General features: G+C 43.7%; 1 protein-coding gene across 3 annotated transcripts in view; it reads left to right on the top strand.

The window, feature by feature from the left end:
• The window catches only part of pikfyve (phosphoinositide kinase, FYVE finger containing), a 116580-nt gene that overhangs the window by 96335 nt on the left and 8087 nt on the right, over nt 1-12158 (top strand). For all 3 annotated transcript variants that reach the window (XM_067987889.1, XM_067987891.1, XM_067987892.1), the window contains one exon: nt 595-771. In XM_067987889.1, coding sequence (XP_067843990.1) covers nt 595-771 — 177 coding nt within the window. The remainder of the gene's footprint in view (nt 1-594; nt 772-12158) is intronic.

Below are 12158 nucleotides of genomic sequence, written 5' to 3' on the forward strand. Positions count from 1 at the left end.
TATTACTCTTTCACCTGTATCCCACTAGCTCTATTGCATTCTCCACATTGTTCACAAAATTGTAAGTGGAAAAACCAACATTTTAAAAATACCTTATAGCACGACAGCTGATGAACAAAATTTTGGACTCTGTTGATTCCATGAAGGGATTGTGAACTTCACCTGACCTCTGACTACATTGCCATCTTGTAATTCAGTGCCCAACCACTTATTGTCTTCTGACATTTATTTCCAAATCTATAAGTTACAACCCTTGAAATATATCAGACATTTGTAATGCAGTGGTTCACTTTATCTTGTGAAGAGAGATTATATTAAATGTGATTTTTATCATGCTCTAATTGATCCAAAGTGGTCCCTTGAAATATACTTCAAAATGATTTGTTTCACTGGCCCACAGCTCTTGCTCAGAGACCTCTACAAAAGTATCTTTCATTTCCCCTGTTGATGGGTGAATGGATAGGTCTTAGGCCATTCAGAAAGCAAAACCATGAAATACTTTGCAGATCAATAACAGCTTTGCCAGTAACCAAAGTGATTGTAAATTTATATTGTGTGTTTATAAAAATGATTTTTTAAACTTTTTTTGTACAGAATTTTCAGATGCCAATGCCAAGTTTTACTGTCGAATTTATTATGCTGAAGAATTCCACAAAATGCGAGAGGTTATCTTGGCAAACAATGAAGATGACTTCATCCGATCTCTATCTCACTGTGTGCCATGGCAAGCCCGCGGAGGCAAATCAGGAGCAGCTTTTTATGCTACCGAAGGTAAGAATAATTTGCTAATTCAGTAACAGGAAAAAGATTCAATAAGGCATTTTTATTCATAATAAGTCAATAGTTAGTAAATGAGATAATGGTACACTATACAAAGGACCTTGCACTGAACTGTGTATCTCATGGACGTAGTCATTGTACACTCCAGATAACATGAATGTGGAACAGCAACAAATGGCTAGACTGTATTTAATCCCATAGGCTGAACTGTGGCTGACTTTACAAAACTGGAAGCTGGTGTCGTACAAAGCATTTTAAATTTCAGAGTTCCTTGGCATTTCATAGTTAGAATCATAGAATCTTACAGCACACAAGGCGGCCATTCGGCCAGTCATGCCTGTGCCGGCTCTTTGAAAGAGCTGTCTAAGTTAGTCCCACACCCAGCTTTTTTCCCGTAACACTGCAAATTAGTCCTCTTCAAGTACATGTAAAATTGCCTTTTGAAAGTTCCGATTGAAATGATTCCACCACCCTTTCAGGTAGTGTGTTCCTGATTGGAAAATTGCACATGTCACTCCGCTATTTGAGAGAGAGGGAAACCAGGGAATTATAGACCAGTTAGCCTAACATCTGTTGTCGGGAAATTACGAGTCAATAATTAAGGATAGAGTGACTGAACACCTTGATCAGATGAAAATTTTCAGAGAGAGTCAGCATGGATTTGTAAAGGGTAGGTCATGCCTGACGAACTTGATTGAATTTTTTTGAAGAGGTGACTAAAGTAGTGGACAAGGAAATGTCTGTGGATGTTGTTTATGTGGACTTCCAGAAGGCATTCGATAAAGTTCCTCATAAGAGACTGTTAACTAAAGTTGAAGCTCATGGAATTGAGGACAAATTATTGACCTGGTTCGGAAATTGGCTGAGCGACATGAGACAGAGTAAGGATAATGGGCAGGTACTCAAATTGGCAGGATGTGACTAGTGGTGACCCACAGGGATCTGTGTTGGGGCCTTAACTATTCACGATATTTATTAACTACTAAGATGACTGGATAGAGAGCCACATATCCAAGTTTGCCGATGACACAAACATAGGCAGCCTTGTAAGCAGTGTAGATGGAAGCATAAAATTACACAGATATTAATAGATTAAATGAATGGGTAAAACTGTGGCAAATGGATTTCAGTGTAGGCAAGTGTGAGGTCATCCACTTTGGACCTAAAAAGGATAGATCAGAGTTCTTTCCAAATGGTGAAAAGCTTGAAGTAGTGGAGGTCCAAAGAGACTTCGGGGTCCATTGTACATAGATCATTAAAATGTCATGGTCAGGTACAGAAAATAATCAAAAAGGCTAATGGAATGCTGGCCTTTATATCTAGAGGACTAGAATACAAGAGGGTCGAAGTTATGCTACACAAAGCCTGGGTTAGACCACACCTGGAATACTGTGTTCAGTCCTAGGCACCGCACCTTAGGAGGGATATATTGGCCTTGGAGGGAGTGCAGTGTAGATTTACTAGAATGATACCTGGACTCCAAGGGTTAAATTATGAGGTGAGATTCTCTGGAATTTAGAAGATTAAGGGGTGATTTGATCGAAGTTTTCAAGATATTAAGGGGAACTGATAGGGTAGATAGAGAGAAACTATTTCCACTGGTTGGGGAGTCCAGGACCAGGGGACATAGCCTAAAAATTAGAGCCAGGACTTTCAGGAGTGAAGTTAGGAAACACATCTACATACAAAGGGTGGTAGAAGTTTGGAACTCTCTTCCGCAAACGGCAGTTGATGCTAGCTCAATTGTTAATTTTAAATCTGAGATTGATAGATTTTTGTTAACCAAAGGTATTAAGGGATATGTGGCTACGGCAGGTATGTGGAGTTAGGTCACAGATCAGTCATGATCTCATTAAATGATGTAATAGGCCCGAGGGACTAAATGGCCTACTCCTGTTCCTATGTTCCTATACCACTTCTCGGTCTCAAAAACCTGTTCCTGTCCTCAGTCTCTAGCTGAAGTGTCGCCTTGATTTCAATTTTAACTTGGGGATGGGAATTGAGGGTGCGGGGCCTGAAGCAGGCAGCACTGGGATTTTAACTCCAAAGCTGGAAAGAATGACGTCAATGCCGGCAGGAGGGAGTAGAATGTCACTGGGGTCAGGCCACCGGGGACTCACAGAAACGGTCCTCTGCAAGGTAAGTGAGAAAAGGTGGGGGGAGTCGGGAGTGAGGGAAGCCCAAAGTACCCTTTAGAGCAGGGATGACAAACTTAATTTACATGGTGGACCTGATCTGACATCTTGGCACTTGACGTAGACCATATTCAGCTAAAATTATTTGGACACGTTGCGGTAGAAATTGGTATCCGTTTCGACCGATTTTGGGCATAAAATGGGTGCAATGTAGACTGACTTCTGGGCCGAAGTCTTGCACCTAATCTGCATGCTGCCGCCATATTGGTCCTCACTGTTTTAGGCATCCCTGGCAGCCATCTGAAATCAGCTTTGGACCAATTTAAATATGTAAAGAAACGATCTGCGCCTATTTCAACACCTTTCTGCAAAATGCATGAAAAATCACATGAACAACTAGTTCTTCCAGTTCTACAACAGCCTAAACGGCAGTTCTTATAGGGGCCGCTGGAGGCCACTGAAGAAGTGGTAGGGAAATGTTTTTTGTTTACTTCCCCTTCTGTGGAGTGTGGAGGAGCAGGAGTGGGCCCCTGTCGGCTCATACTCAGCCCTCTTGCTTCTCACTCCTCCATATATTGGAGCTTGCGATGTAATATCAGGGAGTGCAGCTCTCTGCACGTAGTGAGAATCCTCAGTCTCCATACCCATGCTTCCCACTCACCCACCAGTGGAAACAATCTTTCACTATTTACCCACAGTAAGGTCCCCAGGCATCACTTACCCCTTTACTGGCTTCTCCTCTCTGAGCCGCTCCCACTCACCGTGTTGTGACTGCTGCTGCTCCCAGATCAGTAGGAAATGCTCCAGTCCCCAGTTTCCCTCTCCCACCCGTCTAAGCCCCCATCTCCCGATCCCCATTCCCTAGTCTCCCGCTCTCCTTGCCTGAGCCTTCCCCTGGCGAGTCCCAGTCTCATGCTCTCCCTGGCCCACAGGGATTCTACATACAAACTTAACGTGGCCTCTTCTGGCCACTCCATGGACTCCCACTGAGGAGTTAGAGTTGGCCTCGTGCGGGCCCCTGAATGTGGAAGTTAAAATGCCGTCGCGACATCGTTGATGTCATCAGGCCGCAACTTTAAGATTTAAATTGGGACCCCGCCTGCCTACAGCCTGGGCCGACTTCAAAGTCTGTGAAGATAAAATATGGCCAGGCAGGAAGGGTGTGGCCTCAGAGTGGTAAGGGGACTCGGATGACTTTAACCCCTCCCACCTTCCGTTTCCTTTGTGCTTTTGTCAGAACTCTCTGATCTCTCCAACTTGTTTTGACTCATTTCAAGTAGGATCCTTACGGTGATCAGATAGAGGGGTCCTGGCTAGATGTAAGCATAGGTTCCTGAGATGAAAGGCCAGTGTCTATCCTACTGTACCAACCAGTAGACATTAGGTGAAGTTAGGAAACATTTCTACACACAAAGGGTGGTTGAAGTTTGGAACTCGCTTCCGCAAACAGCAGTTGATACTAGCTCAATTGTTATTTATCAATCTCAGATTTAAAATTTTTTGTTAACCTAAGGTATATGAGGCTAAAATGGGTATATGGAGTTAGGTCACAGATCAGCCATGATCTCAATGAATGGTGGAACAGGCTCGAGAGGCTAAATGGCCTATTCCTGTTCCTAAATTAACAACCCTGTGTGAAAAATTTTCTCATTTCTCCTCTAGTTCTTTTGCCAATTATTTTAAATCTATGACCTCTTGTTAGCGACCCACCTGCCAGAGGAAACCGTTTCTCCCTACTTGCTCTATCAAAACGCCTCATAATTTTGAATACCTCTATTAGGTATCCCCTTAATCTTTTCTGCTCTAAGAACAACAATCCCAGCTTCTCCAACTTCTTCACATAACAGAACTCTCTTCTGCACCCTCTCCAAAGCCTTGACATTCTTCCTAAAGTGTGGTGCCCAGAATTGTACACAATACTCCAGCTGAGGCTTAACCAGTAATTTGTAAAGGTTTAGCATGACTTCCTTGTTTTTGTATTCAATGTTCCTATTTACAAAGCCAAGTATCCCATATGCTTTCTCAACGGCCTTATCAACTTGCCCTGCCGCCTTCAAAGATTTGTGAATATGTATCCCCAGGTCCCTCTGCTCTTGCACCCCCTCAAAATAGTATCATTTAGTTTATACTGTCTCTCCATGTTGTTCCTCCCAAAGTGCATCACTTCACTTCACACTTATCCACATTAAATTACACCTGCCACGTGTCTGCCCATTTCACCAGTCTGTGTATTTCCTCCTGAAGTCTGCTACTATCCTGTTAACTATTTACTACATTGCCAAGTTTTGTATCATCTGCAAACTATGAAATTGTACACCTTATACCCAAGTCCAGGTCATTTATATATAACAAGAAAAGCAATGGTCCAAATACCAACTCCTGGGGGACCCCACAGCATCCTTCTCTTCAGTCAGAAAAACATCCGTTCACCGCTACTCTCTCTCCCTCCTATCCCTTAGCCAATTACGTACCCAAGTTACCCTTTGATACCATGTGCTTCTATTTTCCGAATAAGTCTGCTATGTAGTACTTTGTCAAATGCCTTTTGGAAGTCCCCTCTACAACATCTACTGCACTACCTTCATCAACCCTCTCTGTTACTTCATCAAAGAATTCAATCAGATTAATCAGATACGATTTTCCTTTAACAAATCCGTGCTTGCTGTCCCTTATTAACCCATGCTTCTCCAAGTCAGAATTCATTCTGTTCTTGAGAAAGGGTTGGGCACAGAGTTTGGTAAGGACAGAGAGTGAACTTCTACTGGAATGAATTGCGAATAGTGAGGACTTTCAACTGGGAATTTGGTGCAGAGGGGGAAGGAGGTGGTAAGTGGTTTAAACCAAGGGATTATAAACTAATCCATCAACTTTTAAAGCTTAAATTAAAAAATACATAAAATAAAAAAAGACTAAGTAATTACTAATTAATTTGAAATCAAGCTAAATCCATTTACTAAATATATTCTAGATCTCAAGTGATTCAATAGTCCTAGAAATAAACTACTGATTAAATAAATAACTAGAAATTGTAGTACAGGCTGTGTGTCAGGACTGTAATATGTGGGAGTTTGTGGACAGTGAGACTTACCTGGATTGCCACATCTGCAGTAAATGTGTCTGGTTTGAGACACTCCAGCTCAGAGTCTTTGAGCTGGAGCGCGAGTTAGAGACACTCCGACACATAAGGGAGGGGGAGGAATATCTAGATAGTTTTCTCCAGAGTACAGTCACGCCTCAGAGGAAAGCACAGCTGCAGGAAGGGGAGAGGGTGACTATTAGTGTGAACCTAGGAGAGGTAGAGAAGCAGGTCCCGCAGAAGCTGGTCCTATCCAACAGGTACAAGGTACTTGATACCTGTGAAGATAAGGATGAAGGCTGCAGGGAGGATGCCCAAAATGCTAACCCTGGAACTGTGGAGCATGAGGCAGTCCAAGAAGGGAGGGGGGTGGGGGGGATCAGAATAGAAAGGTTGTGGTCATAGGGGATCCTATAATTAGGGGGATAGATAGCGCCCTCTGCAGTCACAACCAAGAGTCCAGGAGGTTGTGTTGCCTACCTGGTGCAAGGGTAAAGGACATCTCGTAGCAACTGGAGAGGAACTTGAAAAGGGAGGAGGAGGATCCAGTTGTTGTGGTCCATGTCGGCTCCAATGACATAAGGAAGAACAAGGAGGAGGACCGACTAAGGGAATATCAGAAGCTAGGAACCATATTGAAAAACAGGACCTCACAGGTGGTAATCTCAGGATTACTACTGGAGCCACATGCTAATTGACATAGGGATAGGTGGATCAGAAAGGTGAATGCATGGTTCAAAGAGTGGTGTGGGAAGGAGGGGTTCCATTTCATGTGACACTGGCACCAGGACTGGGATGGGCTCCACCTGAACCGGAATGGGACCAGAGTCCGAGCAGAAAGGATAAATAGGGCAGTGCATAAGGCTTGGAACAAGCAAGCTTGGTGGGAGGGGGGGGGGGGGCGGAGATCTGGTAGCAATAACAAAAGCCTAAAGATAAAAGAAACAAGAGATGAGTGTAAAGGTCAGACCAGGGTAAGAATAAAGATAATATAAATGGTCAAGGAACAAATACAGTTATAAAACAAAAGTATAAGATGACTGTTTAAAAAAAAAAGTGAAAGGAACAACTATTAAAGACAAATTAAACTGTCTGTACAGCAATGTACACAGCGTCCAAAATAAAACGAGGGAACTAGAGGCAATAATCCATAGCAAGGAACCAGATGTACTAGGAATAACTGACTCAAGGCTACATAAAGAACAGGACTGGCAACTAAATATTACAGGTTATAACATAATCAGAAAGGATAGGGAAGGAAGGAGGGGCAGTGGGGTAACTGTACTAATTAGAGATGACAATGGCAGTAGAAAAAAGGGATATAACTAACAGAAGGATAGAAACAGAATCCATATAGATTGAAATAAAAGATAAGAAGGGATCGGTCATGCTCATAGGGATATACTACAGACCACCTAATAGTGGAAAGGAGGTGGAGGAAGAAATATGTAAGCAAATATGTGAAATGAGAAAGGACATAGAATAATAATCATGGGAGATTTTAACTACCCCCAAATAAATTGGCAGGAAGAGTAGGTAAATGGGTACAGGGAATGGAGTTTTTACAATATGTGCAGGACTCCTTTCTTACCCAGTATGTAAAACGCACAACAAGAGAGGGAGCACTGCTGGATCGAGGAATGGGAATGAACCAGAACAGATAAAAGAGGTAAGTGTAGGGGAACATCTAGGCAATAGCGATCACAGCATCATAAGGTTTTAGATAAAGATTCAAAAGGACATAAGTAAGACAAAGACCAAAATAATAAATTGGAAAAAAGCTAATTCTAAGGGGATGAGAACGGAACTAGGGAAAATAAACTAAAAATTTACTGACAAACAGAAGTAGAACAGCAGTAGGAAATATTTAGAACGGTGATCAAGAGTCCAGGAGAAATATATCCTATTAAAAAGCAAGAACAAACCAGCCAGTAATGACACACTCTGGATGAATAAAGAAATAAGGGCAAAATTGATACTAAAGAAAAAGGCATACACTAAGTACATAGACAACAAAGGAGAGGATGATGAAAGGGAATATGAAATGGTTAGGAAAGAAGTAAACAAAAAACAATTAGGAAAGCAAAGAGAAACTAAAAAATTAAATCATCAAGGAATATAAAAAGAAACAGTAAAATATTCTACAAACACAAATAACAAAAGAAAAATCAGGATAGAGATAGGGCCACTAAGGGATACACACGATAAACTCACAGGTAATGACAGCGAAATGGCAGAAATATTGAATAGTTACTTTGCCTCATTATTTACCAGGGAGACTAACGTGGTGGGCGTAGAATCATAGGAAGGAGGCCATTTGGCCCATCGAGTCCGTGTCGGTCCTGTGCAAGAGCAATCCAGCTAGTCCCACTCTCCAGCCCTATCCCCATAGCCCTGCAAATTTTTTCCTTTCAAGTACTTATCCAGTTCCCTTTTGAAGGCCATGATTGAATCTGCCTCCATCACTCCCTCGGGCAATGCATTCCAGATCCTAACCACTCGCTGTGTATAAAAAAAGTTTTTCCTCGTGTCACTTTTGGTTCTTTTGCCAATCTATGTCCTCTGGTTCTTGACCCTACCGCCAATGGGAACAGTTTCTCTCTATCTACTCTGTCTAGACCCTTCATGATTTTGAATACCTCCATCAAATCTCCTCTCAACCTTCTCTGCTCCAAGAAGAACAACCCCAGCTTCTCCAGTCTGTGCACGTAACTGAAGTCACTCATCCCTGAAATCATTCTTGTAAATCTTTTCTGCACCCTCTGTTAGGCTTTCACATCTTTCCTAATGGTGTGCTGCCCAGGTATGTCCTGTCCACAAAAAGCAGGACAAATCCAATCTAGCCAATTACCACCCCATCAGTCTATTCTCAATCACCAGTAAAGTGATGGAAGGTGTCGTCGACAGTGCTATCAAGCGGCACTTACTCACCATTAACCTGCTCACCGATGCTCAGTTTGGGTTCCGCCAGAACCACTCGGCTCCAGACCTCATTACAACCTTAGTCCAAACATGGACAAAAGAGCTGAAATCCAGAGGTGAGGTGAGAGTGACTGCCCTTGACATTAAGGCAACATTTGACCGAGTGTGGCACCAAGGAGTCCGAGTAAAATTGCAGGCAATGGGAATCGGGGAAAACTCTCCAGTGGCTGGAGTCATACTGAGCACAAAGGAAGATGGTAGTGGTTGTTGGAGGCCAATTATCCCAGCCCCGGGACATTGCTGCAGGAGTTCCTCAGGGCAGTGTCCTAGGCCCAACCATCTTCAGCTGCTTTATAAGAATATAAGAAATAGGAGCCAGGAGTAGGTCAATCGGCCCCTCGAGCCTGCTCCGCCATTCAATAAGATCATGGCTGATCTGATCCTAACTTTATCAATGATTTTCCTCCGTCGTAAGGTCAGAAATGGGGATGTTCGCTGATGATTGCACAGTGTTCAGTTCCATTCGCAACCCCTCAGGTAATGAAGCAGTCCGTGCCTGCATGCAGCAAGACCTGGACAACATCCAGGCTTGGGCTGATAAGCAGCAAGTAACATTAGTGCCAGGCAATGACCATCTCCAACAAGAGAGAGTCTAACCACCTCCCCATGATATTCAACGGCATTACCATCGCTGAATCCCCCACCATCAACATCCTGGGGGTCACCATTGACCAAAAACTTAACTGGACCAGCCACATAAATACTGTGGCTACAAGAGCAGGTCAGAGGCTGGGTATTCTGCAGCGAGTGACTCACCTCCTGACTCCCCAAAACCTTTCCACTATCTACAAGGCACAAGTCAGGAGTGTGATGGAATACTTTCCACTTGCCTGGATGAGTGCAGCTCCAACAACACTCAAGAAGCTCGACACCATCCAGGACAAAGCAGCCCGCTTGATTGGCACCCCATCCACCACCCTAAACATTCACTCCCTTCACCATCGGCGCACCGTGACTGCAGTATGTACCATCGACAAGATGCACTGCAGCAACTCGCTAAGGCTTCTTCTGTAGCACCTCCCAAACCGTGACCTTTACCTCCTAGAAGGACAAGGCAGCAGGCACATGGGAACAACACCACCTGCATGTTCCCCTCCAAGTCACACACCATCCTGACTTGGAAATATATCACTGTTCCTTCATCGTCACTGGGTCAAAATCCTGGAACTCCCTACCTAACAGCACTGTGGGAGTACCTTCACCACATTGACTGCAGCGGTTCAAGAAGGCGGCTCACCACCTCCTCCTCGAGAACAATTAGGGATGGGCAATAAATGCTGGCCTTGCCAGCGATGCCCACATCCCATGAACAAATTTTTTTAAAAAAACTGGACACAATGCTCCAGCTGTGGCCGAACCAGTGTTTTATAAAGGTTCATCATGATTTCCATACTTTTGTACTCTATGCCTCTATTTATAAAGCGCAGCATCCCGAATGCTTTTTTAACCGCTTTCTCAACCTGCCCTGCCACTTTCAACAATTTGTGCACATGTACTCCCAGATCTCTCTGTTCCTGTACCCCTTTTAGAATTGTGCCATCTAGTTTATATTGCCTCTTCTCGTTCTTCCTACCGAAATGTATCACCTCACATTTTTCTGGGTTTATTTCATCTGCCACGTGTCTAACCATGCCACCAGTCTGTATATATCCTCTTGAAGTCTATCACTATCCTCCTCACTGTTTACTACCCTTCCAAGTTTTGTGTCATCTGCACATTTTGAAATTGTGCCCTGTACACCCAAGTCAAAGTCATTAATATGTATCAAGAAAAGCAGTAGTCCTCGTACCGACCCCTGGGGAACACCACTGTACACCTCCCTCCAGTCCGAAAAACAACCGTTCACCACTACTCTCTTTCCTGTCCCTTAGCCAATTCTATATCCATGTTGCTGCTGCCCCCTTTATACCATGGCCCGCAATCTTGATGATAACCCTACCATGCGGCACTTTATCAAAAGTCCTTTGAAAGTCCATATGCACCACATAAACTGCATTGCCCTCATCTACCTTCTCTGTTACCTCATCAAAAAACTCCATCAGGTTAGTTAAACACGATTTGCCTTTAACAAATCCGTGCTGACTTTCCCTAATCAACCCACACTCGTCCAAGTGGCTGTTAATTCTGTCCCGGATTATCATTTCTAAAAGTTTCTCCACCTCTGAGGTTAAACTGACTGGCCTATAGTTGCTGGGTTTGTCCTTTCACCCATGACAGAAGAAGAGATCAAAAAAGATATAAGGACATTTAAGATAGAAAGGTGGGAGATAATTGATAAACTAATGAAACTTAGAGAGGATAAAACCCCTGGTCTGGATGGATTGCAACCGTGAATATTAAAGAGTTAAACATTCACTCCCTTCACCACCGGTGCACTGTGGCTGCAGTGTGTACTATCCACAGGATGCACTGCAGCAACTCGCCAAGGCTTCTTCGACAGCACCTCCCAAGCCCGTGAACTCTACCACCTAGAAGGACAAGAGCAGCAGGTACATGGGAACAACACCACTTGCACGTTCCCCTTCAAGTCGCACACCATCCCGACTTGGAAATATATCGCCGTTCCTTCATCGTCGCTGGGTCAAAATCCTGGAACTCCCTTCCTAACAGCACTGTGGGAGAACCTTCACCACATGGACTGCAGCGGTTCAAGAAGGCGGCTCACCACCACCTTCTCAAGGGCAATTAGGGATGGGCAATAAATGCCGGCCTCGCCAGCAACGCCCACATCCCATGAACGAATTTTTTTTTAAAATAGCATATCCAAGGATGATTGAAATATTGTGGGCAGAGCTTCTGCTATCTCCATCCTAGCTTCCCTTGGCAACCTAGGATGAATACCATCTGGACCGGGTGACTTGTTAACTTTCAGTGGTGCCGACCTATTTAGCACCTCCTTTCTATCTTTTTTTTCTTATCCTGTCCTATATCTTCACTCCCCCCTCTTCTACTGTGACATGAACTCCATCCTCTTCTTTTGTGAAGACAGATGCAAAGTATTCATTCAGTATCTCAGTCATGCCCTCTGCCTCCACAAGAAGATTTCCTTTTTGTCCCTAATCATAGAAACATAGAAAATAGGAGCAGGAGTAGGCCATTCGGCCCTTCGAGCCTGCTCCGCCATTCAATATGATCATGGCTGATCCTCTATCTCAATACCATATTCCCGCTCTCTCCCCATACCA

This window comes from Heptranchias perlo, chromosome 7, assembly GCF_035084215.1.
Source record: "Heptranchias perlo isolate sHepPer1 chromosome 7, sHepPer1.hap1, whole genome shotgun sequence".
Taxonomy (NCBI): domain Eukaryota; kingdom Metazoa; phylum Chordata; class Chondrichthyes; order Hexanchiformes; family Hexanchidae; genus Heptranchias; species Heptranchias perlo.